The 25,552-nt window shown below is 38.0% G+C and overlaps 2 protein-coding genes and 1 non-coding gene across 4 annotated transcripts; 2 read left to right on the top strand and 1 right to left on the bottom strand.

Annotated features, from left to right (window-relative positions):
- The first annotated feature begins 1,135 nt into the window (after positions 1-1,135).
- On the top strand, positions 1,136-17,013 carry bpnt2 (3'(2'), 5'-bisphosphate nucleotidase 2). 2 transcript variants are annotated; one of them, XM_084732202.1, is made up of 9 exons: positions 1,136-1,782; positions 2,349-2,411; positions 4,606-4,678; positions 6,052-6,198; positions 6,491-6,647; positions 11,540-11,635; positions 12,061-12,222; positions 12,812-12,946; positions 14,135-17,013. In XM_084732202.1, the coding sequence occupies exons 1-9, from the start codon at positions 1,664-1,666 to the stop codon at positions 14,275-14,277; spliced, it is 1,095 nt and encodes a 364-aa protein (XP_084588328.1). In that variant the 5' UTR covers positions 1,136-1,663; the 3' UTR covers positions 14,278-17,013. The 2 variants fall into 2 exon arrangements, with proteins under 2 accessions (XP_084588328.1, XP_084588329.1); XM_084732203.1 differs by lacking the exon at positions 2,349-2,411 and having other exon boundaries at positions 1,138-1,782.
- Positions 17,014-19,306: 2,293 nt separating this feature from the next.
- Positions 19,307-25,431, bottom strand: ankrd45 (ankyrin repeat domain 45). The gene is made up of 4 exons (XM_084732204.1): positions 25,033-25,431; positions 22,872-23,039; positions 22,686-22,771; positions 19,307-21,127 (listed from the first exon to the last, which is right to left on the bottom strand). Exons 1-4 carry the CDS (start codon positions 25,361-25,363, stop codon positions 20,978-20,980), a joined length of 735 nt encoding a protein of 244 aa, XP_084588330.1. The 5' UTR covers positions 25,364-25,431; the 3' UTR covers positions 19,307-20,977.
- Positions 23,360-23,431, top strand: trnaq-cug (transfer RNA glutamine (anticodon CUG)). Its single transcript has one exon. It is a non-coding gene; the product is annotated as a tRNA-Gln (tRNA).
- Positions 25,432-25,552: the final 121 nt, after the last annotated feature.

The following is a 25,552-nucleotide window of genomic DNA, read 5'->3' as shown; positions in this document are numbered from 1 at the left end:
TTTCAACCCATACAATTATCAAAACATCACCATCAACAACATATCAAAAACCAAACAAAAACAGGACAACAGACAAAGAGGACTAACTATAATCACATAGTACAATGCAAAGGCATTTTAAAAATATGAGATTTTACAAATTCCTTTTTTTTTTTTTACAATCAATGTCATTCGCACCATAAAAAAATCTTCTTTTCTACATGAACAATTGAACCAGTTAGTCAGTGTTTTAAAGAGATATTTAATACACATTGACACATATTAAATAAATGACAAATACTGTGTAATTACTACGAAAAACAATTTTTGTCAATATCTGAATTTTGAAAACTATAGATTATACTAGACTATTGTGGACTACAGTTTTTTGTCTGTTTTGTACTGGCAAAAACAAGATTATACACAGGTTGTTAAAGTATAGCACATAAAAATGATTTAGAAATTAGGAATATATATGTAAAACAATATGGACATAATAAAGAAAATAAATATTAAAAAAATAAACAACATAAAATATAAAATAATAGATTATTAAATGTGGAAAAGACAGGAGGGAAACACTACAGGGTTATGGGAGACATGAAAATCATAGATGTAAAACATAACAAGCCAAACTGGAAAGGCTCGTTCAAGCTGAACTGCACCTTGAATGGAAAGTAGAAAAGATCAGACAGCAGCAGCACGAGGCTGTGAGGTGACATACAACTACTGATTAATAACATACAAACAAGACGATAAAGTATAGCACATATGCATGAATTACAAATGATGAACGTGTAAGAAATAGAATAATAAATAGAAAATTAATTAATCTAAATAAGTAAAATTAAAAAATATACATAAAATATAAATAATTAGATGTGGGAAAGATGAAAAGATGGAACAGAACAAAAAGGCACAAAATAAAATAAATTAAAAAAAAAATGCATTAAACAACAAAAAAACATAATAAGGCTTAATTAAGCAATGTAAAACATTCATTCATTTCCAGTTAATTACAGAGGTCTTTGGCATATTTGGAACGGAAGAATTTAAGGGACTAAAAGTAAAGTTGTAAAGTTGAATTTCATTATAGTAGCCGATGCAGATGGGTGGGGTTTTCATAAATTTAGCTTTGTAACCCGGAAGAGAAGCGACCACCGTGTGACCTCTGCTGCGTACGTAACGTCAGGAGGAAAAATGACTGAACAGAGATGTGATTGTTCCGTTTTGCCTTCGACACCAGTAGACGCTCGGCTCGCTTCAGCGACTTAACAGCGAGTATAAGGACCGCAGTGAAGCCGTTTAACTGACGGAATGTCGGTGCGAGCAGAAACACGGTCGGTTATTCGCTGAATTTCATCAGACGACGTCGGAGGATGCTAAACGTCTTGCTAACTAGCGTTTGTCGAAATTAGCCAGTGTGTTGTTTTCTTTGACAGCTTCGTTTGTCCTCTCAGCTGTTCGCTACATGACGGTGGACGGATTTGTCAGATAACCAAACGCTGTCAGCTGTGGAGCGGACAGTTAGCAGCTGTACTGGACCTTTCTGCGGTGACAGCCACGTCAGCTAACGCTAGCTCACATCTCTGTGGTCTGTTAAGTAAGGAGCACTTGTGTGCTCCAGGGTTTGGTTTGTGTTCTTAGTATTTAACAGAAACTTAGAGAGAATCTTTCTGCAGCAATGGCACCGATGGGTATCCGGCTGTCACCGCTCGGTGTGGCGGTGTTCTGCCTGCTGGGAGTCGGTGTCATCTACCACCTGTATGCCGGGGTCATCTCCAGCCGCTGGGCTGCTTTCAGGTCAGACTCCTCTCTCATTACCATCCATGATATAACGTGACAGAGTCAGGTACTGTGTGTGCAGCTGCAGAGCTTTACTTGTTCATTTAACACCATCAGCAGCTCGTCTCAGGGTTTATTGACGCTGGTTGGATTGAGTGTGAGCATAAAAATAAGTTTGATCCCCTGAAAGAAAGATGGATTCATTCTGTTATCTGAACTCAAAATTGAATTGAATATGAATTCTATGGGACCTTGTGTGGGAAGCTTGCTTGTTTTGTTCAGATGGCCAATTCTCTGCCTGTAAATTTTGACTTAACTTGAAAATATCATGTGGTGCAACCAAATATCATGTGGTGTTCATGATAGATATATGTCCGCGAGTGGCAGTTTTTGTGCTTCTATATAAAATTGCTGACTTACATACTTAAAGTATTTTATTTTAGTACTATTTGGAATAGAGTTTTATGCATTCCATTCATATTTTTTTCCTGATATTTCAGAAGCAGTGGTTTATGTTAAAACTGTGTACAATATCATGAGTATTGTCCATCCATCCATTTATCCAACTTCTCCTGCTGTTCTAGGGCTGAGTCACACCCTATTTCTAAGGCTATACCCATACACCTTATGGAGGAAACTCAATTCAGGTGTTTGTATCCATGATCTCATTCTTTCTGTCACTACTCAAAGCTCATAACCACAGGTGAGGTTTGGAATGTAGATCAACTGGTAGATTACCGCTGTATTACCGCAGATGTTGAGCTGACACTCCATTTTACTTTCACTCTTGAAAAAGATCCCAAGATACTTGAACTCCTTCACTTGGTGCAGCAGGTGACTGCATTGTCTATATCGTCTGCAAAAAGCAGAGACACAGTTCTGAGGTTCCCAAACCTGGACCCTCTCCTCACCCCAGCTGAGCCTTGAGATCCTCTCTATTAATATAGCAAACAGGATAAGAGACTAGGGACAGCCTCAGAGGAATCCAACACCCACTGAGAACTTGTTTGACTTTGTGCTGAGGACACATATCCCAACCCTTTTAATGTTTCTGAAATGTTCGTTTTCATTAAAGTTTTGTGAAATGTGAAAAAAAGTGGTTTACATCTGTTTTTTTTTTGTATGGAATTTATTGTTTATTGAGCTCCACATTGATTTTTAGCAGTATCAGTTATTCATGTTATTTGGTGTGACCACTTATCATGCGGTGTGGCCAATAACAACAATAACTTTATATGCATTTGGATTGGAGATGTTGTCAAGATAGCAAAATTTTAAACAACATACAGTACTTTACAGAGTCAGTTCACCTCAAAATCAAAAATACAAATTTTCCCCCTGGCTTGTAGTGCTGTTTATCCATCTAGATTTGTTTGGTGTGAGTTGCAGAGTTTTGGATATCAGCTATAGAGATGTCTTCTGTTCGATTTAACTAAATGGCACTCAGTTTGTGGTGCTCAAAGCATAAAAAAATACCTTTCAAAAACATTGTCTCTTTCCAAAAATCATGACCCAGTTATTCAAGATAATTTACAGACCCTGTTGTGAGCTGATTCGTGTAGGAACTATTTTCTTTTTGCAGTAGAATGTAACAGAGCTACTTCAGAATCTACCAGAGCTACTTTCTTTGTACTAGAAAGAAAACAGTAGAGCTGCAGGATATGGTAAAAAAAAAAGTCATATCGCAATTATTTTGACTGAAATTGTGATTGTGATATGCAATGTGATTAATGGAACTGATCAGTTTTTCTGAAAAAAATTACTAAATAAATAAATTATGATGATGTGATATTTATTGAGGTCTGTACCAAACAAACATATTTTCTTTCATTTGGAGAACTAGATTTTAGGCCAGGTCCTCTATGCAGCACTGCAGTACCTCATTATAATGCTGTTTTCTCACACATTTTTGCTTTTTCAAAAATGTGCAATTTGGTTCTGGTTCTGTGTTTTGGATACTGCATTTTGCCCTATTGCATTTTTATTGTAATTGCGATTAATTATGCAGCTCTACAAGTTAGATGGAAATAGCACTACAGGCGAGCTAAAGAGCTGCCAGCTTGATGATTATAATGAATTTATGCAGGACAAAGAAAAACAGGAACCAGCAAAAAACCTGTCCGTAGTAGTTTTCTTATTTTGCCCAGTGAATGTGTACTTTGTGAAAATAATCATATTTTATGCCTGCATCTGTTAGTGGACCATCACAATAAAAGAAGGCCCAAGAATGTGTTAACTCAATTACAGGAGAGACTTAATGTTCCCTGCAGTTTGTTGGGAAGAAAAAATGTGTGCATATATTAGTCAAAATTAGTTGGAAAATATCAGATATCTGCAAAAAATCCAATGTCGTACATCTCTAATAACTAACAGAAATCATAGTTTTAAACAAGTGGTACCAAAAAAGGACAAAAGTATCAATACCTTTGAAAAACTTCATTTGGATGTACATTAGGCTGACTTTTGATATTAATCTGATATTCTTCAGCAAGTGTTGTCTGCTGTCGTTATGGTTGAGATTTGTGCCCACAACCCAAGTTTGTTCTATTATTTATTAAATGTTTGTGGCAAGTCACCATAGTCATGTAGCTGCTGCCTACCAGAACTGGGTATTGAACTAGTATAATACTTTAAACTACTATTTAAGCAAAGTTCCTGTACAGCTACGTTTGAGAGGTTTAAATTATTTTATGAAATAATAAAACATTACTATTAGCTGCCTTTCAGTGTAATTTCACTTTCTCATTTACCTCCCAATATTGATCAGATTGGATTTGAAGACTGGTAGTCAGTGCTGTTTGGAGGCTAACACGTTCTAGTTTTGTCCCTTCATGTCTGCAGACAGAGGAGAAAAGTGGACCTGAGGGACCTGCTGGCTGTCTCGGTGGAGGCTGCAGTGCTCGGTGGCAGAGAGGTAAAAAGCTTCTATAGTATAGACATTAAAATAAGAAGCATTATCAGTTCATTCAATATTAATACCTTGTAATAGCTTGCTGAGTCTGTTTGTTTTTCCTTATTATATTGGAGGTATTCAATTACCTGATACCACCTGTTTAAAAACACCTTGTGGCTCAAATTACAGTCCTTGTCAACATGTCAACACTAACAGAATCACAGACTTTGTTTTAGAGTTAACTGTATATTTAAGATGTTTCATATTTCATGTTTGGAATACTTTCTAAGTATTATAATTTTCCAGACAAGATTAAGAATGCATTTGCCACTCTTTTATCAGTTTTATCAGTTCATTTTTGGATGATTAGCCTATAAGTGATGTCCTTAACGAAGGGTCAATTCACCCAAAGCCATGCAAATCTTGTCCTTTTTTTCCTGGCCATATTTTAAAACTCTTTCTTTGAATTTTCTCTCTGCTTAAAGGTATAGATTTTTTGAAATTGGTTTTTATGACTATTTATCCACAGTCAATATTGCAGTGTTACCTATAGTAGATGGCAGTCATCACACTGCCAGCTAGGAGGAGCAGCAGGGAGCTTAGTTGTAAGGAAGGGGAGCAATGTATTTCAGCCACCTAAAAACATCAATATCAATTTAAGTGTACACTATATTTAGACTCTGTCTTTGGCACTACATTTTCTATAACCTGTGCTATGCATAAGAGTGCCTGCTTTTGCAGCGCACTGTATTACATTGTAGATCAGCCATCTGATTGCCTGGTCTGACAGGAAAACTTGTTATATGAGCCAAATATCACTAATTCCAAAACAGCCAGAGTCCTTTGGCAAAGACAGTAATTTTAGATTGCAGAACACAGTAGTTGCTGGTCTGCCCCTGCTCCAGTCTGTTAGTTTTTTGTGTTATTTTGTATCCTTGGTGTTTTAAAATGTTAATTCAGGTTCATCAAAGTCACACAAAAGCACAAACAAAGTAACAGACCGAGGCAGCAGTAGACCAGAAACTCTTGTGTTGTTCAAGGTGAAATTATTAACTGTTTTTGCCAGATGAGTCTAGTGGCTGTGGAGGGAGTGATATTTGGTTTATATAACACCGGTTTCCCATCAGAAAAGGCTGTCTGACAGCAGTACGTTGCTTAGCATCCTACTGCCTTTCCAAGGTGCAACCAGTAGGTAATACACTGACTATGGATAAGTACCTCCTACAACCCCACTGAAAAAAATCTGTTGTGGGTATCACTAAATTAGAAGTTTCTCTCACCTGTTCCAGCAATCATTTTATAGTTTGTAAAGAAACCACAGGTGTTCATTTGGGTACATCTGAAGCCATTAAACTGTATTATAAGAGTGTTGGATGTGACCTTTACCTCCCCAGGTGAAGTCGGTGCGTGAAGAAAATGGTCTGAAGGAGAAGTCAAAGGGCAAGACGAGGGAGGGAGCCAGTGAGCCTCTCACTATGGGTGACCTGCAGTCTCACAGAAAGATGTTTAACCTAATAAAGAACACCTTCCCTGAACTCACGGTGAGCACAACCTCTGTAACTGCAGTGTTCTTGCTTTTTGTCAGTCATGTTTACTGTGGGAACTCTTGTGATGGTACAGAATACCAGGACTTGTTTGGTAGAATAAGGATGAAGGAACTCAATTGTGACCAGTTACAGTAATCAAAAATGGAAAAATCACAAACTAGAAACTATCCTGAATAAGCTGCAAGGCTAGAAACTTCCAGGTTTGTTAGATGCCTTCACATCCTGTTTGAAGGTTGAGATAATCCTTAGGCGCAGGCCTCATGCTTATGTGTGCATTTGTTTTCAGGTGAACAGCGAGGAGCATGACAACGTGGTAGACAAGCTGACGTGGAGCCGGGACATTCCAGCTGACATACTGGATAAGATCGATGGGGGCAAGGATGTTCCTGCTGAGAGCATCACTGTGTGGATCGACCCTCTAGATGCTACGCAGGAATATACAGGTGTGCTGAAGTCATTTTAGATGACTTATTGGACAATAAGCTATGCAGCTGAGCTGTGAATAGTTCAACTGAGAGAAAAAACAAACAAACAAATGGGAAACTAATGGTATACAAGCCAGATATTATATATAGATATAACCAACCAAGCTCCCTGGGCAAAATCAGTCATTTTACCTCAGAGAACACTGGAATTGCTGGTGTACCACTGCTTCGAACTGTGAGTTTGTCTGTGTCAAGGTTGAAGTCCCCCAGCAGAACGACAGAGTCCCCAGTCGGAGCACTTTCCAGCACCCCTCCCAAGGTCTTCAGGAAAGCTGGGTACTCTGCACTGCCGTTCGGCCCATAGGCCGAAACAACAGTGAAGCACCTATCCCCGACCTGAAGGCACAGGGTGACAACCCTCTCGTTTACCGGGGAAAGCTCCAACACATGGCGGCTGAGTTGGGGGGCTATAAGCAAGCTCACACCAGCCCGCCGCCTCTCACCATGGGCAACTCCAGAGTAGAAAAGAGTCCAGCCTCTCTCAAGGAGTTCCAGAGCCCAGACTGTGCGTGGAGGTGAGCCCAACTATCTCTAGCCGGTACTGCTCAACCTCCCGCACTAGCTCAGGCTCCTTGGGAGACCCTACCAGGGGCAACAAGCCCCTGACAACATAGCTTCTAAGATCATTCAGGTTCTCAAACCCCTCCACCACGATAAGGTGGCAGTTCAAACAAATAAACGACATGAAATTGCAAATTTTTTAGAGGAAAAATTTCAATGCGCCAAGCAGGACATGATTTTGCAAAAAAATTATTAAGCTTCTAAAAGCAAAACCTACTGCAGCAAAAAAGATGTTATCACCATCAAGTGAAGATGATCTGAAGGTCCTTTTACTTGGAAAAAGAATAAAAAAAAAAGATATACCTTGGTACAAAAAATATTGAGAAAGAGAGGAGAATTTGATGAGTTTCACTGCTTTGTTCAGGTGCTGGAACTGTAACACAGCTTCTTCAGGATGTATTTCAGGATGGCAGCGGGCGGATTGATCCAAAGCAGCAGCTGTCTGTAGATAAGACGTTTTCGTATGGTTTGCAAACAGTTCCAGCTGTGAGCAGTGCACATTTGGTTCATCGTAGTCCGACAGGAGGGGGCGTCGCCCAGTTGGACATTCAAACAAAGACGTTTCTGTTGGCTGTTGAAGTTTGACATACACACCATCTTCATACTGAAGCTCATTTTCTTTTCCTCTCCACAGGCTGTCTTTGAGATTGTCAAAGTGGGTTTTCCCCTTTTCATCATTTAAAAGTTTGGTGAAATGTGTCCAAACAAGTGACGCACCATGTGAAATGTTTTGAATATCAACAACAAGCAGTTTGATTGGTCAGATGTATTCATGTCCAAAGCAAAACGTCAGGACAGTTGACCCTGGTCCAAAAAAAGAAAGAAAGCTGCAATATCGCTCAGTGAAGTTCTGCTATGTGAAAGCTTACATCTGATACATACAAGTTAGAAAAATATTATTAACATGCAAATTAATTTCATGAAAAAATACTTCTGCTGTGAAAAGACCTTTATTTTGCGACTTAAGTGTTGTGAAAGGACAGTTCTGATTCACTGAAATCACACAGTAATCAACAGGTCGAGGCAGCAGTAGACCAGCAACTCCTGTGTCCTGCAGTGTAAATTTACTGACTTTGCCTGGAGTCTGGTTTGTTTGGAGGGAATGACATTTGGCTTATATAACAGTGGCTTCCCGTCAGAAAAGTATGTCTGACAGCAAAGTTAAGTGGTGAAGATATTCTAAATGTAGTGTACACTTAACTGATATTGATGTTTTTAGGTAGACCATCTATAAGTGGCTAAAATACATTTTGTTGGTGACCCTGTCTACAGCCGCACATTACTTAGCTTTCATGCTGGTGCGTCTCTGTTTCTCCAAACCAGGGTGTGTCAGCCGCTATCTACTGTAGATAATACACTGACTATCAAATAGCATTTCATGCAACTCCACCTCAAATAATCTGAAGTCTCTGTCTAAAAGAATCTTAAAAAGATATATTTGTTTCGGTGGCCACACTTGTTTGTCTAAGGTATGTTTGCATGTGTTTGTTCTACCATTATCTACAGAAAGTTGGCTGAACATGCACAGTCCTTTGCACCTACACCCTCCTAACAGTCATCCAGTTAATCTGATACGGCCTGGAGCTGCCCAGTAGAGTTCCTGTTTACTCTGGAGGAAATCCACAACAAGCCAGTCAGATACATTTGTGAACAAATTGTTTTCCGTCTGTTTCTGCCCTCCATCCAGACTGAAACTACGTTTTAGGAAAGGTATTAGGGATTGGAATAAATTAGATTTTAGATTAGATACAAATATTGATTTTGCCTATTAGTCTGATTCTTCATTGATTCACGTTCAATTTTCTGTGTGGGAAAAGAGACCTACACAGGTTTTCAGTGTCTACGCAGCTGTTTTATTATCTCTGAATCTGAACACAGTGTAGATTAATCAGGAAAGAGAAAGGCATGCATGTAACTCAGGTGTGCTAAAGCTCCACTGTTCCGCTGTTTAATTTGGAACTGGTTATCAGAAACTTGCTAAGCCTGCCTTCCTGGCACTGATGTTAATATAACAGGATATTAACCCTCAATAATGGACATGCTGCTTGATAGAGAAGCAGAGGCGTGTTGAGAATTAATTGCATGACATTTCAGGAATTTAAGCCCATGTTGCATAGATGTTTGAGCATACTGCAGTTGTTTCTAGCCTCACCTTTAATTACATTACAACTAGCACGGTTGTCATCTTTCTTCATCAAAGGAAGCCGTGCTTCAGACCATTTCTTCCTCTCTGACATGACTGCTTCTTTCCAGCAGTGTTTGACCAAGTTTGACGTTATTGTTGTGCAATGCTCAACTGTCAGATAAACATGCTGGTATCGATATAAGGAACTCATAAGCTCAGAGGCATATGATCCTGATAGATCAGACAATTTGAAATTTTTCCTCTAATGTTAAGAGGCACTTTCTGTTGCCTCAAGCCTCGTCTGTGATTGCTGTAAATGTCAGTTTAGCTGAATAAACAACAGAGCCATTTTCATTAACATGGATTTATGTTGATTTGTCAGACAGCATTGTAATCAGAAAATTTCCTGCGGCGCATGCAGTATTTATGAGCCTGGAGTTAACAAGTATTTCATACTTGTTTTGTTGTCTGGCAAAAGAAACAGAAAAATATGTAAATGAGAACAACTAAATAGTGAATTCATCTGTATTTACAGTAAAGGTGATCACACAGAGCAGGAGGAAGGTTTAACCAGCTGTCAATCAGCAGAATAACCAGCTGTGTCTGTAGTTAAGTCAAGAGACCTTTCTGTTGTCACCAGTTGTTGATGTCATTAATCTGTATTTAGTGTATGCAGATTTTGTCAGACAAAATTGCAAATGTAAAATAATGATTTGGTCACCCAAGCATCTGAGGTCTTGACAAAAATGACCCAGAAACTTAAGTGTGGACACAAATTGTTCTATCACTAGACAAGCTGAAAGTTGAAAGTCTGGAGTCACTCATTTTTTGGTAAAACCAAATATCAACAGTTGGTATTAAAGCACATACATCAGGCCTTTTCTCACCTGCTGTCTGCAACAAGTGCATTTTACTCTTGTTAAATAGCTATTTTAAACAGTTGGAAGAACACAGTACATGCATATTAACAATAACAGACTGATTACAGACTGATAGGTGACCTACAGTAGTTCAAGTTAAATGTAATTACAACACAAATAGTCAATGATAGCATGTAAAGTTGTCAAAAAAGTAAAGATAGTCCACACAGTAGATCATGTTTCCATAACCACCATGTGACCTTCAGGCACAAGCCTTTCTTCAGACATGGAACAAATCTATCATGTGACAAAATGGTAAACCAAAATAAGAAAAGAAACATAACCTTGTAAGTAAAATAAATATTATTAACCCCTTTTATGTATAATTCATATGTACAATATATTCTAAACCGTCTAAATATACCACAACATATTCATCAGGTTAAAAAACATTGCATTTTTCTGGCATAATGAAAGGAGCAAAACATACTCGGCACAAAACATATAACATATATAAAATGTATAAGATCAAATTCCTCAAAACGTTATAACAGGCCTCCTGGAGATTGAATTTTTTTGAATGTAGACGTCAACTCCATCAGATTTTCCATCTGACAGAGCTGACATCTTACAGAGTTGACAGTGTTCATTTTTTTCATTTCACAGCATAGTCATAGTGAGCAGCCATTATGTTTTTTTTTAAAGTTGCTCTCCAGCACACTTAAGTACACATAAAAAGATAAAGTTATCTGTAGGATGAAAACCTTAATTGGAGCAATTTGAATATCACATGACCAGAACATCACATATGAAGCATCACAGTGAAATGCAAAAATGAGAAGAAATCACAAAAAGGAAAATGTTACCTAACTAATTTCAATGCATCTGTTTATCTTGAAAAAAAAGTATAGAGTTGTGTAATTATTCTGATGCTTTTTTTGCCTGGTCATGCGGTGTTCAACTTCAGTGTCGTGGGACTGGTCTGTGGTCCTGGGGTTGGAAACCACTGTCTTGGAGGACCTCACTGGTTGAAGGATGTGGGAGAGTTTCCTTGTTCATGTGTAGCAATTTAATACCTGGTTATACCAGAAATTAAATGTGTTCTTTCAAACACTTCCACAGTATTTACTTCTCTTCTGTTCTCTCCACTGCTCTCCTCTATTCATCCTTTACTTCCACTGTTCCCACCCATATCAACTAACCTTTATCTTTTGTTCTCTTTATCCTCTGGCTGTCTTTTCTATCCTTTTCCATGTTTCTTCTCAACTCCACCCTTCTGTATCTGCTCATCTTTATCTCTGTAGAGAATCTGCTGAATTATGTGACCACCATGGTGTGTGTGGCTGTAGACGGTAAACCAGTCATCGGGGTGATACACCTGCCCTTCACTGGCTTCACTGGTAAGTCTGTCAGCTTCCACAACTTAACTTGTGCATGTTAAACAAGATGCCTCCGCAGTTTGAACTATACATGGTTAGACTCTTGATTGCGGCTCACAAAATATCCCTTTTTTAAATAATTTTGTCATCATAAATATAATCTTTCTCTCTGTTGTGAAAAATACTAAACTTTAAGTTAGTTTTGCATTGTCTAGAAACCTCCATGAGAAGACATTTGATGATTTGATTTACTGAAACTTTAAGATCTCTTTTTCTTTTGTGCCTTTATTTTTTCATAAAGGATCACACAAGTCTCACCACACTGGCATTTAGGGGAAGAAACTGTAAAATGTGCTTTCTAGAGCTTTAATTGTTAAAATATTTGTGGTTTATTGAACTTCTAACCTCCATTCTCTTTGTCTCTCTGCCTTTCGTCTCTCCCCCAGCCTGGGCATTTGTGGGTCAGGGGTCAAACGTGCGTTCTCGGTCGTCCTACAGTGTGAGCTCTCCAAAGGTGATCGTATCACGTTCCCATTCTGGAAAAGTGAAAACTTTTATTCAGGATGCTTTTGGAAACAGCACAACAATCATTGGAGCAGGTGGAGCAGGTGAGTAGAGAATTCTTTGACTGTTGGTTTGTTTTACATCTACCAGCATTTACACTGCATGTTACATAATGCATCAGCAGCACGAGGATGAGGAGGGAAATCTGCTGAACTCCTGTAAAGCTGATGGGCTCTGTCCTCACAAAGATAGTGAGGAAGTACAGTAAGCTGCAGCTTTTTCCCTGTAGCAGGCAGCAAATATATTCTGAGTTTTGAGGACTAGATCTCTGCGTATCATAGCACCAGTGTGATGAAGAAGAAACAAATCATACTGACAGCAGGGCTACAACTAACTAACCTTCATTTATCAGTTAATCTGCCAATTATTTTCATGATCACTTATCTTTAAAATGTCAAAGAAAATGTGAAAAATGCTCATCACAGTTTCCCAGAGCTAAAACCTAAAAACTCTAAATAAATAAATAAATAACAAGAAAAGCAGCAAATCCTCACATTTAAGAAGCTTAAACCAGCAAATGCTTGATATTTTTGCTTGAAAAATGACTGAAATGATTGATTATCAAAATTGTTGGCAACCAATTCTCTTTTGATCAACTAAATGGTGAATCAAATGTCTCATTCTCTCTCTCAGGTTATAAGGTCCTGTCACTTTTGGAGATGCCTCAAAGTCAAGCAGGTTCCATAGACCAGGCAGATGTTTACGTCCACATCACCTTTATTAAGAAATGGGACATCTGCGCTGGTGCAGCAATACTGACCGCACTGGGTAATGTAACAACTGTCATGTTTCAGTGTTTGGTTTTCTTTTTAGTTTCAAATTCTAACTGGGAATATTCTTCATCAAGAGTGTTTAGGTTTGGATTGATCAGATTTAAATGTGTGTGGACCAGCAACAGAAGCAAACGTCATAACCATCATCAGATTCTGATTCAAATGCAGCAGTAGTATTAACCTAAAAACATCATATGTAGTGGTGACACACTGACAGGGAACATTTTACTGCACTGTGAGTACTTTTACTTTCATACTTGGCTGATAATACATACTTTTATTTAAAGGAATAGTTCACCCAAAAATTAAAATTCAATCATTGTCTATTCATCCTCACACAGTTGCAGAATCTTCCAAACAAATATAAGAAAATGGAAGAAAATAACCACAAAAAAAAGCCTCCATACTGTTTGTTTGGTGTAATCAAAGTCTCCTAAAGCCCTGACGTGCCGTTACCTTATGCACACATACAGTCTTACCACACACACACATCCAGTTCAGACAGTGTGCATGCGCATGTGAATGTGGCTCCAAGCTAAAGATCTACAGAGAAGATTTAGACTAAAAACATGGTGTAAATGACATTTAATTATTTTGCTAAATGTTTGTGCAGCATTGATAAGACTTCTTTGCAAAATCTTTAGGAGGAATAAGCTTGAATTTGAATATATTACTTAATGAAACGATCTTATTGTCATATGTTTTCTATAAGTCCTCTGTCGATCCCTGACTCTGTAAATTAGCAAGCATTAAATAGCAAAACATACAATTAAATTTAGTATAAACAGCTGGTAAAATGAACAAAGTGACAATATGTATATTAGTTGCTGTGGGTATAAAGGAGTATGCAGCTGCATTTATAGTAATAATGTAGATAGGGTGATAAAATCACATGAAATCTTTGGTTTAGATACCTTGAAAGTGCTTGAATTTCAATCTTAAAAAGCTAAATGAACCCTGATGGATGTTTCCTTGAAAGATATGTTGCCCCTCACAGAATCCACATATAATCAGATATGATAAAATAGCAGCAGCAGGATATCAATTATGCTTTAGAAGAGATAGAATATGAAGTCCCAATTTTACATTTTTAATGACAGTGTCATTATCATTTGTGTAATTGAATGAATATTTAATGTGTGTAATGCTCTGTATCACTGACATGTCTTCACAATGATTGTAGGAGGTCAGATGACCACCCTGAAGGGAGAGGACATAGACTACAGCGGAACACCACTCAACAAAGGGGGACTGGTGGCCAGTGTTGGTGTGGATCATAAGGCCTTACTGGAGAGACTACCAAACTGGGACCCTGACAAGCACTGAGGGACACCAACACAGAGCCATTGGTGGTTTGTTCAGGTTGTGGTACAGTAAAGGTAACATGTGGCGGCTTTTATTTTCTAGAACTAAGAGTGGGCTACAGATGTAACCCGGCCTGCGCGGTTTCATCATCGTGAGACATCAGACATGGGCCACTGAGCAGGACTGTGGAACCAACATGGCTGCCAACAGAAACCAAATGGCTCTGAACACACACTCCCGGACATGCACACATACTTGCAGCTAGGAGGAACGGTACAACTTGCATATACACACTGAACTTTGAACAACGGCTGCCCTCCCCGAGTCCCTTCACCCTCAGAGAACAAGAGGAAGACTCTTAAGTGAAATGTGAAACTGAGGAGCACAGTGCTGAACATTACAACAAAACCTACGGAGGGACTGACAAATATCTTTTCATTGTGTTAAGTCCAGTCTTCATCTCCTGATTTTCCAGAGAAAACACAAGAGTACGGAACAACATGTATCCCAGACGGGCACGGTGTCATTAAAGTCAAGGAAATGGCCACCTGCAGCGGACAGACACAACAAGCCTCAGTAGACTAAACAATCACTGTAATCTGGTCCTACTGGACACTGCATTGGACTTCATTAACCAGCACCATTATACCACAATAATTCACTTCACACTTTTCTTAAAATTCAAAGTTGTTATGGAAGGTTAGCACAGATGGAGCTTTTGAGCTTTGGATTGACAGGGAATACTATCACCATGAGGTGTGCTCTACACTAGAAGGTCATTACAGTGAAAGGAAAAAAATGTATTAAATTCTCTTTGGGGGGTAACTATCGCAGGTTTCATGTGAGTCTTAGAAAGCGAACTCCTAAAGGTGAACTGATAATGATTGTATATGTCTGACTCAAAACTATACTTAGACTACACTGAGGCTTTTTACATTGCATATTTTTAGCCCAGGGCTGAGAGTTGACCCTGGGATAACTTTTCACACACACTGTAATCTAGGATTAATCTAAGCCTAGGGCTATACAATTCACACTGTACTTCTAGTAGCCCTGGGTTAACAGTCTCTTAGAACAGCAACTAATGTTGACGTTTTAGAATGAAGGGAGCCTGAGGGTTAATCTAAGCCCAGGCCAATACAAGTCAAACTGCACGTCTCCTAGCCCTGGGTTAAAAGTCTGGTAGAACAGCAACAAATGTTAACAGTCTAGAATGATGCTTGACAACTCAAAAGCTTTTCACATTGTTCTTATCTTATCTTATTCCAGGGGCTAAGTGCATTCTTAGCACCTTCTTAACCCCAGGCTAAAGATAGTCCTGGGCTAAGAGCATGCATTGTGAAAGCCCATTTTAACAGCCTTTAGTTCCGTAACACACTGGTACCTTTTAGACCTGCGTTTAGTCCATTTTTAACGTTGCAAACTCTGGGCTAACACTGATCAGGAGCAAGTCCAAGGCTAAAGTTCTTAGCCTGGTGCTATGAAGGTTCTAGGAATGCTTTTAGCCCTGGTATAAGTGCAGTGTGAAAAGCTTCCGAGGTTATGGTAAATCATGAAAGGGCTCAGATTTACTAAATTACCAGATCACACGGTGAGAGGGGAAATAGTAGGAAATGTTATTTCCCCATCTCATCATCATCTTTTGTCTGAGACAGATTTTCATTAAACCTTTTCTCAGGTGTGAGTGTGGACAAGCCGTCACTGATGTTTCCTTGATTAAAAAAACATAGCACAATATGTTAACTACAAGGTGAGTCTACAGTGAACAGAAGCAGTAAAGTTGAAGGATGGCTGCACGGTGAGTGCAAGGACAAGGATGGAGAAACCTTAGCCCTGATGAGCAGAGGTCCGATCTGTCAGGGTGAGAGGAAGTTGTCATTTTTGGACTTTATCTGACTCAGCATCTTGTAAATAAATAAAATGAGTTGGACTGAATTGAAGTCATGAAGCACCTTCACAGTTTCCACACATTCTCCCGTCTCCAGTACAAACCTTGTCGGCTGGCCTGCTACCTTGAAGACTGACTAACAGGTCCTGTGAAACCAGACTATAGACTCGCCGGTGTTGCGGTCACAACAAGAAGTCCCATCCAATGTGGACAGTCTCAATTGCGGCATTTCTGCCAAATGGGCATTGCAGAAGAAAACCTTAAAGTTTAAAAATCTAGACCATGGAAAATGGCATGTTGAGGACTGTGTGTAAGAAATCTGGAGCTGGACCGGTACTTTTCCTCCTCCATGTTCCCAAACCATTTCTGCTACTGAATATTGTTCTGTGCACTATTCAAATTCATTGATGCAACAATGACACACTGCTAGTAGTCCTATTTTGTTGGAGACTGAACGTACACTGTGTTGAACTACACATGTACTTGCATGGTTTTGTATTTTGATTAACCTTTGGTCCTCTAACACGTATTGCCCTACTGAAAATGTCACCAGATATTTCTGCAGACTGCTGCAGTTCTTTCTGTACTGTCTTCTCTGCCATGAGTGTGTCAGTGTGTTTCAACTGACAGTTCTACAGCTGATATTTGTATTGTGTGTTCAACAGCAAACACTGATGTGAAGTGGGACTTTTCCTTTTGCTGTGAAACCATGTTGAATGGAGTAAAAAAAAAAAAAAAAACACCAGCAAAATGCGAGGTCGTGTCAGGATCTTCAAGATGGACTTGAAAGTGACCTGTTTTCTGTTCAATGTGTCTCAGCAGCCTTTGTATGATTGATAACCCTGTAAGATAAAAAAGTTCACACAACATGATCTGCTGCTGACTGAAGATAAGGTGAAGATGTTTGCAAGTTAAAGGCCTGGGGCCTCGTTTATAAAAACTTTCTGAAAATTGTACTTAAACTTCAGATCATTTCAGATGGTGTGCTTAAGTCAAATTCATATAAGATACTAAGCATAAAAAACTTGCTTAAGTAGATTCTGACAAGACAATTTGTATCTTAACATGTGACCTATAAATCTCAACTTATTGAACTAATTAAGTACAAAAAAGAAAACTGATTTTGAAGGCAGCTGTTTTAGCTACATTTTTGACTTTTGTATAAAACTCAAACTGAGTGTGTTTAAATAGCCTTTTGCTAATCTTTTGCTGACATAATTTACAAACACAAATGTTTGAGTTTTTGAAACAAAACCTTTTGGAGTGTATATCCTTTTTTAATCAGGAAGTCATTGAGATTGAGATATCATTTACAAGTGAGACTCAAGTACCAAGTAAAAAGTAGGACAAAATATTAATAAAAATGGAAGAACACAGAGGTCTATAAAAAGAGAATAATAAAATCTGAAAGATTTAATTATACATTCATACAGACATGATATGACAGCATAATTAATAACAAATATTTTAAAATCTCCTTGGCAGCTGTATAAGAGCATAAAAAACAATCACAACAATCACCTAAAATCGATTTTAAAAAAAAACCTCAGTATCTCATTAAAGTGAAAGGAAAAAAATGGTTAATCATTTCATATTTTCAATTGCACCCATTTAATTTTCAAGCACCAAAATAATGATTAATGAGGTGAACAATTTTTGAAATACAGAATTCTTTTGGTTTCTAAAACTGAAAGATTCACTTCAGAAATTAAGTTTAAGTTTGACTTGCCTTAAAATTGAGTTTTCTCAACTTACTTTCTTTCTTTCTTCCTTTTTATATTGAATAATCATGGATCAAAAGAGAAAAGCAATTCTTTTGGAAGATGAGATCACAGTGATTGTGGAGGAGACTAAAGCCAGAAAACACGTATTAATCAGTGGACTAAATAGTGAGATGACAAACACAGATGAAGATGTATCTTGGGAGAGTGTTGCTATAATTCCTCACGCCTTTAATTGATAATTCCTATCACATTGTTCATAAAGTTAATGCAAAGTTCAGGATGAGCTACAATACCTCGACATAACCAGCAGGAAAATCACTTAAGTCAAGCCCAAACTTTGACATGGAAATGATGTCATCTCTAGACAAAGTAAAGTTTTCTAAATAACTACTTATACATGGGTTTCTACTTAAGTCATATTACGATCAAAGTTGATTAAGCCCATTTTATAAATGAGGCCCCTGATCTGGATGATGTGATGATGCCATTAAAGAGGGGACAGAAAACAGCTGTCAGTCTCAGAGAGAGTCTCAGAGCTGTTTGGCCTTTATGTGATAAATTACTGTTGTATGGTTTGAGTGCCTTTGATGTGCACATGACAACACTGTCCTCAGATAACTGTTAGCCACAGCACTCAGCACGATCTATTCAGATGTTGCTATAGTAATGATGCTTAAAATGTAAGGGTAATCCTGCAGTAGCAATTTAAATGTCATTACAATGATGTAGAGATTACAAACATGGGTACTGTTTTGTTTGGATGGACATGAAAGCCGTACCGTTCCGTACTCCAGTGTACTGTATGAGAAAAATAGTTAAGCGAGTACAAGATAATGATTAAAAGGGAACGCTACTACATATGTGAAAAAGTCTGTAAAAAGCCTATTGTGGCTGTAGGAAATCTAATACACTGACTCACTTGAGTGAGCGTTGGTTTAGGCTGAAGACAACGGTTAGACCACGAGAAAATGAAAAATCAAAAACTGGGTGTGAAGTTAGAAAGAAGTGAGCTTAACCAATCTCTGCACATAGCCATATATATATAGACGCCTTGTTATGCCACCGCTTTCACCCAAATAGTGCTATGTTGGACCGGGTGAGGCTGGCCTTTGAACAGTTACATCTAAACAGGGAGTTATTCTACAAAAAGCTCTATGGTTACCTTTCTCATCTGATTTCATTGAGTTATGTTATATTCAAGGGTTTATGATCTACATGGATTAGGAAAAAAAGTTTTGTTTCCCTAACTTAGTCCTCTTATATCATGAACCCTTGAATATAGAAATGTCTTTTCGATATTGGTTGACAAATGTTAACGTCAAAGTGTTTTTAACCTAGAAAAAAAATGCAGCTCCCCTGTTTTGCATGTACGTATCAACAGACCAGTCTTTCCCTGGCTCTACATATATATGGCTGTGCCTCTGTACCCAACTCTGCTTAAGGGCTCAACTGATGGGAGTTTTTCAGGGCTGATACAATTACTGGTAATCAAGGGAACTAGTAAGTGACATTTGGAACCAATATGCATTTGCAATAAAAATGAAAATCTTGTTTTACAAATTTAGAGTAACACAGAACTTTGTTTAAATGCCTCTTGGCTGCAGTAGAGACAAAGTAAATTAATTTATTTTCGTGCAAGGGGGAAAAAATGATTCAGAAAATTGTAAAAAATTATTGGTTGACCCCTACTCTGCTTTAGGCTAGAGGCTACCTTATCATTAGCATAAAACGTGCCCGAATCTCTGACTGAACTGTTGGTGGAGGATTTGCTGTGTGGGTAATGTAGGCACCAATTATGAAGTGTAGTAATGACCAGTTCTGTAGACCTCAACCATTTAGCAATGCAGTGGCGCCAACATGGCTGCCACTGTAAGTTACTATACCCTGTCTGTGGCTGTAGCTAAAGAGACTCTTTTGTTATTTGTGGTGACAAAAACAAAAGTTTGATCACCTCATTTAGAGTGTGAATTATTAATGGAATCTTGCCAAATGTGATTCTAGCAGCTGTACCATTCCTGATTCGTGTCCATAAAACTGGCTGGAATTTAAAATACATCAAGGTCATACTGTCCAATTCTTAACCATTATAAGTTTTTTTTATTATTATTTTATGGCTTTGTTAAATACACAATTCTGATCAACAATAAGGTCAGCTGCAGCTGTTATTTCTGTACAGCAGACTGTTGCTATGTACACACTTCTGAACAATAGGCTGTAGACGAGCAAAAAAGTCAATTAAGTCATTTTTTAAATCAGTATTTTGTCAAAATATTCATTTTTTTCAAGTAGCCATGTAACAAGTGGGATAATGTACAGTGAGCGGTTCATAATTGTGAAATAAATCCCTTTAGGATGATTTTACAATAATGACCTGCTCACTGTTCATTATCCCTTGTGTTGTCTGCATGCTTATGGTACTTTGAACTTACTAAAAAATGACCTTACCCTGTCCCAACCTCTCAAGCAAGAGTTACTTATTTTCCGTTCAGCCTGGGGTAAGAAGTGACAAAAATTGCAGTAATTCACATCAACTAAGATGTTCAGTAAAAGCTTACAAAGCTTTTAATATTGTGTCACCTATGTCTTCCAATGGTCTCTATGTGTGTGAAGTGTTATGACACTGTAAAGGCTGAAATGACACAGATAATAAGCAGCTGTGTGGTTAAACTAACTTGTCTATCTGCCTCTGACCACTGATACGTGGCAGCAGCATGCAAACGCAGTAAGGAGGACGGGACAATACTACATTCAGTTCTTACAGATGTTAAATAGAAAGATGACGACCTGAGAACTGAACGGTTCATGTTGTAAGGCTGTTTTGTGTGGACTGATGGTCACTCTGTGTGTGAACTGGCTGACTGTCAGTTGATCTGATAACCAGGTTGTTGTGCAGCTGATGTGAGTCTCTCTCATCCTGCTTTTGCTGTGAATTTCCAATAAAACATCAGTGTGCATGATGGTACGGGCTACGTGTCCTTTGGTCTTATTGTAGCAAGCGGCTAAAGTGACTGCACGAGGTACATTTTAAAGGGACAGTTCTATTTTTTGTAGTAGGGTTCCATAAACCATATATTATAAACCCATAAAAGAACGCAGATGGAATAGCCTTTTAATACTTACAGTGAGCTGACAGCTTGTTGAGAATAGGCTGGAGAGTGTCCTCCATGTCTTTCCTTTGGGCTGTGAAGTCTGACACTGTTGGCTGTTTGACACTCTGAATCCAGTCTGATTTGGCAGAACAGGCACGTGTACAGATGTTCTGTGCAGATGTTAACAGAGGAGACCACAATCAAAGTGAAGAAAAGCTGATGATGAGCTCAGAAGGTCAAGAATAATTAAACAGCAGAAAGGACACCTGTTAGTATTGTTCATATTCTCATTTGTATCATTATTATCATTATGAAAGTCAATGATGGTTACATGTCCAAAATATGCAGATTTTTGCCGTTATTCCAAAATATAATATTTCTACTATGCTGTTTGCATCAAAATAGAATTTTCCATTGGTGGCAGACTTGTGTGATCATGCAAACACAGCCTCCCTCTTTCATTCTTTCAACCACCATCTTGAAAAAGTCAGGACTGCAATATTTGCACATATCCAAAACATGCTTGATATCAAAGTATTTTGTGTTGTTTATTAGCAGGTGTATTTCTCCTTCTGACCAGAAAACTGGGCTTTTTGCCTTTCTCTACCCCAACCTTGCAAACTGTTTGCTTGTTGTAAACAGTCAAGATGCCACGCATTGCAAGTAGACATATATTCTTGATGAGCTGTATACATGTCCAAAGAATGATCATAAAACCTGAATAACATCAGCATATCCCACATGTCTTAATCACAAAATACTTCAACAAGGCCTAATTTGAATAATCTAAATAGAAAATGGTGTTTACATGACCTGAATCAAATTCAGGATATTGTCGTATATGGAACAAAAGTGGAAAATTAGTCTTCATGAAGACTTCAAGAAAACTGGAAACTTATCTATTTTTTCAATAACAAAAGCATGGGCAGTAAAAGACATTTACATTTTAATGTGTGAAGAAACGTCTTTCATATGCACTCACTCATTAGATAACATTCATTTGGCAGTTGTGTCTTACATTTGGGGAGTAATTTAGGGTTCAGTGCTCACAGACAATTCAACATGTGGACAGCAGGTGCCAAGATGTTATAAGAATTTTGCAGACTATTAATATCCACTCAGTGGTGGAAAATAACTAGATATATTTTCTCAAGTACAGTACTTTAGTACTTAATTGGGTATTTCCATATTCTGCTACTTTATATTTCTACTCCAACTATTTTGTTAAAGTCATGTTTCATGGAAAAACATTTCACAGTTCCAGATCAAATGTGGGGATTTGTTGCTTTTGCTTTTAAAGATTTTAATAATTTTAAATCTATTTTTAACTAAATTTTGAAGTTTTGATTGTTGGTTAGAAAAAACACACACACTGTGAAGGTGTCAGTCAATACATGAAAATAATCAGCAGATGAATCCATAATAAAAAATAAAATAATTATTTGTTACAGTCCTATAAAATAGGACTCAACAACTACAATAGTAAAACCCTGCTTTCTCAGTAATGTAGGAGTTAGATTTATCAGCAGATCATATATTTGATCAATTGTTTCATACTCCAGGGGACATTTTTTGACATTAAGTACATTTTCCTGATTATACTTAGATACTTTTTGATACTTTTACAGTGTAATATTAGTGCTTTTACTGAAGTAAAGGATGTGAATAGATCCTCCACCTCTACTGTTACTTAAAAAAATTCCCTGGGCATGTCAAGAAATATGTTACCGTCTCCTCCTTTGTGAGGGTCTTCTCTGGGTCAGAGATGAGGTCTTTAACAAAGGCAATGTATGACATCAAGTCCTGTTTAGCTTCTGCACAGAGACACAGAGACACGCATACAGGTTAAGATTTCTACACGTCTTTACTCATCAAATGTTGCAAAAAAAAAAAAATGCCTTAATATCATCACACCTGCCAGGATGAGACAGTCAGCACAGTCCATCCTGGAGTATTTCAGGGCCAGGTCTACAGGCCTGTCCCCTCTGAAGGTCCTGGTCTGTGTGTCAGCTCCCAGTTCCAGCAGAGTCCTCACTGTGTCTAGGCGTCCCCAACAAGCAGCGAGGTGCAGAGACGAGTATCCTGTGGAACAAAGAGGATCAAACTGAGGACAGGTGCAAATCAATTCTTTCAACTGTTCAATAATTGGTGCTAAAGAAACAGACTTTGTACTTTGAGTGAGTGTGCACATCAACTCAGACATGAACATTTGACTGTTTTTTTATTGCTCTTAATGTACTTACACAGGAAAAGAACGGGAACAACAGAGTGCACAGCACATGCCCCTGCCTAAAGCATTTCAAAATTTGACATTTAAAACAATAGGGTGATTTATGGTGTGATCATGGCATTTCCCACACACATTAGCTGTGTGTGAACGCAGCGTGAACTGCACTTGTAGTGGTTCCATGGTGTAATGGTTAGCACTCTGGACTCTGAATCCAGCGATCCGAGTTCAAATCTCGGTGGGACCTGATTTTTAAGGGTAAATAACAGTTCATTAGGCTACTGGAATTATTGAAAATGAGAAATTAAGTCACATGAATAATTCTAACACAATTAAACACTTAGTGCAACACATTTCACTTCATGACGGATGAATGAGGAATAATAACCACAAAATAATCTCAAAGGAAAATATTGTTCTTTTTACTCCCCTACATTTATCTGAAAAGTTACTTCTTACTTTTCAGATTACAATTTTTCATCCTTCCTGTCCAGTGAAACCCATGTATTTCCAAATGTCTTGATTTTGAATGTTTATTAAGTGTTCCTTCATGTGTTGACAAATTATCCTACTTCTTAAAGTTCCAGTGTGTAAGGTTTTTGGGAATCTATTGTTAGAATATGGCAGAATCAAATACAATATTGTGATACTTATAATAATATTTACTTTCACACTGGCTCTAAAGAGGGCCTTCCGTGTTTTTTTTTTTTAAAGGACCAAGATCTGGTGGCATCTAGTGGTGAGCTTGCAGATTGCAGCTATCTCACCACACCCTCCCCTTCCAAGCTGTCATGTTAAAAGGATTAAAATAGTATAATTTGGAGTGATATCAGTTGTTATTAATATTAGAAAGATCAGTTACAGATTGTGAGGATGAGATGTGACAGGTGTGACTTGAGAATGTCATTAAGCTTTAGGAGCTTACAAACAACTTTTAAAGATATTTTTTAATAATTTTGGATAATTCCTTCCACGATGGTAACTGCACAAATTACATCAACACACTGTTTATGCTTAGTCAGTGCAAGAGACAACTGAAAAGACATCTATGATACTCTGACATATTTTACAAAAGCCTAGAGAACAACAAAAAACAGGCTTTTTAACATACATAACTGATTAGACCAGAATACTTCCCAAATTCCTATGTTGTTCATTATATATTACTATAACATTTAATTTTTTGGGACAAAAAGGACAGGATCTGGAATTTGGGACAACTGCTTGTAATTCAGGACTGCCCTGAATTTTTCAGGACATCTGATCACCCTAGACCAGAACCATTTCACTGCACTATGAGTTATTTTAGTTTTTATACTTGAAGTGCATTTTACTGATAATTAGGGCTGCACAAGATTATTTTGGATGAAATTGTGATTGCAGTATGCAGTATGATTAGCAGGAAGGATCATTTTTGTATAACAATTTTAAGTTTCACACACACACACACACACACACACACACACACACACACACACACACAATGTTTAAATGTACGTTTGGTACATGTTTTTTATCTGGAGATTTGTAGGTCAGATTTAATGCAGATTTCACACACATCTTTCCTTTTTCCCAAAATTGCAATATGCGATTTGAGGTTTTGCTTGTGTCGGTGACAGTGCATGATGAGTTAAAAACTGTATTTTGGAATCTAAAAATATAATTTTAAAAAATATAATTGAAGAAGGTGGACCTTTGGTATTATGGGGTTACACTATATTAACACTGATTTGATGGCTCGTCAAAGCAATGGCCTGTGGTATTATTTCCGGTTTTTAAACTTACTGAAACTTAACATTAATAGTTATAAACCTACACAGTTAGCCAGGACTGTTTTCCCTCACTCACCCCGGACAGTGTGCTCTGTGACCCGGGCTCCGTGTCCGACCAGCTCCCAGACGATGGCGCTCCTGCCCAACATGCTGGCAGTCAACAGAGCGTTTCTCCCTCCCTCGTCCTTCAGTCCGAACAAATCCTTCTCCTGAGACTCCTCTGTGACAGACTCACGGTCAAAATGCTCCTTAATGCTTTCTAAGTCCCCAGACAGCACACAGTTAAAAATTTCTTCCTGTATCGATGTCATTTTGCGCACACTTCCTAAGCTAGCGTTAGCTGTCTGTCCTCTATCTGTCCGGCACTGACTGGAAGTTTGTGTTGCCATGGTTACAGCAGGTGACATCTGTCAGAGCCTTTTCTTGAAGTTTTAGTTTCAGTGTCTTAGTCCCCTCGGACTTTAAATCAAACTTTTGTTGCACTTAAATTTCTTTTATTTGTGTCCTTTGATAAAAGACGAATCTATATCTGAATAATAAAAAATATCCGTTGTTAGCCTTCACATATGACAACGTCAATGACAAACAAGTCCATC

This window comes from Lutjanus erythropterus, chromosome 12 (assembly GCF_056507025.1).
Source record: "Lutjanus erythropterus isolate fLutEry1 chromosome 12, fLutEry1.hap2, whole genome shotgun sequence".
Classification (NCBI taxonomy): Eukaryota; Metazoa; Chordata; class Actinopteri; order Lutjaniformes; family Lutjanidae; genus Lutjanus; species Lutjanus erythropterus.
Note: the sequence above shows the minus strand (reverse complement) of the source record. Positions and strands in the feature narration are given on the sequence as shown.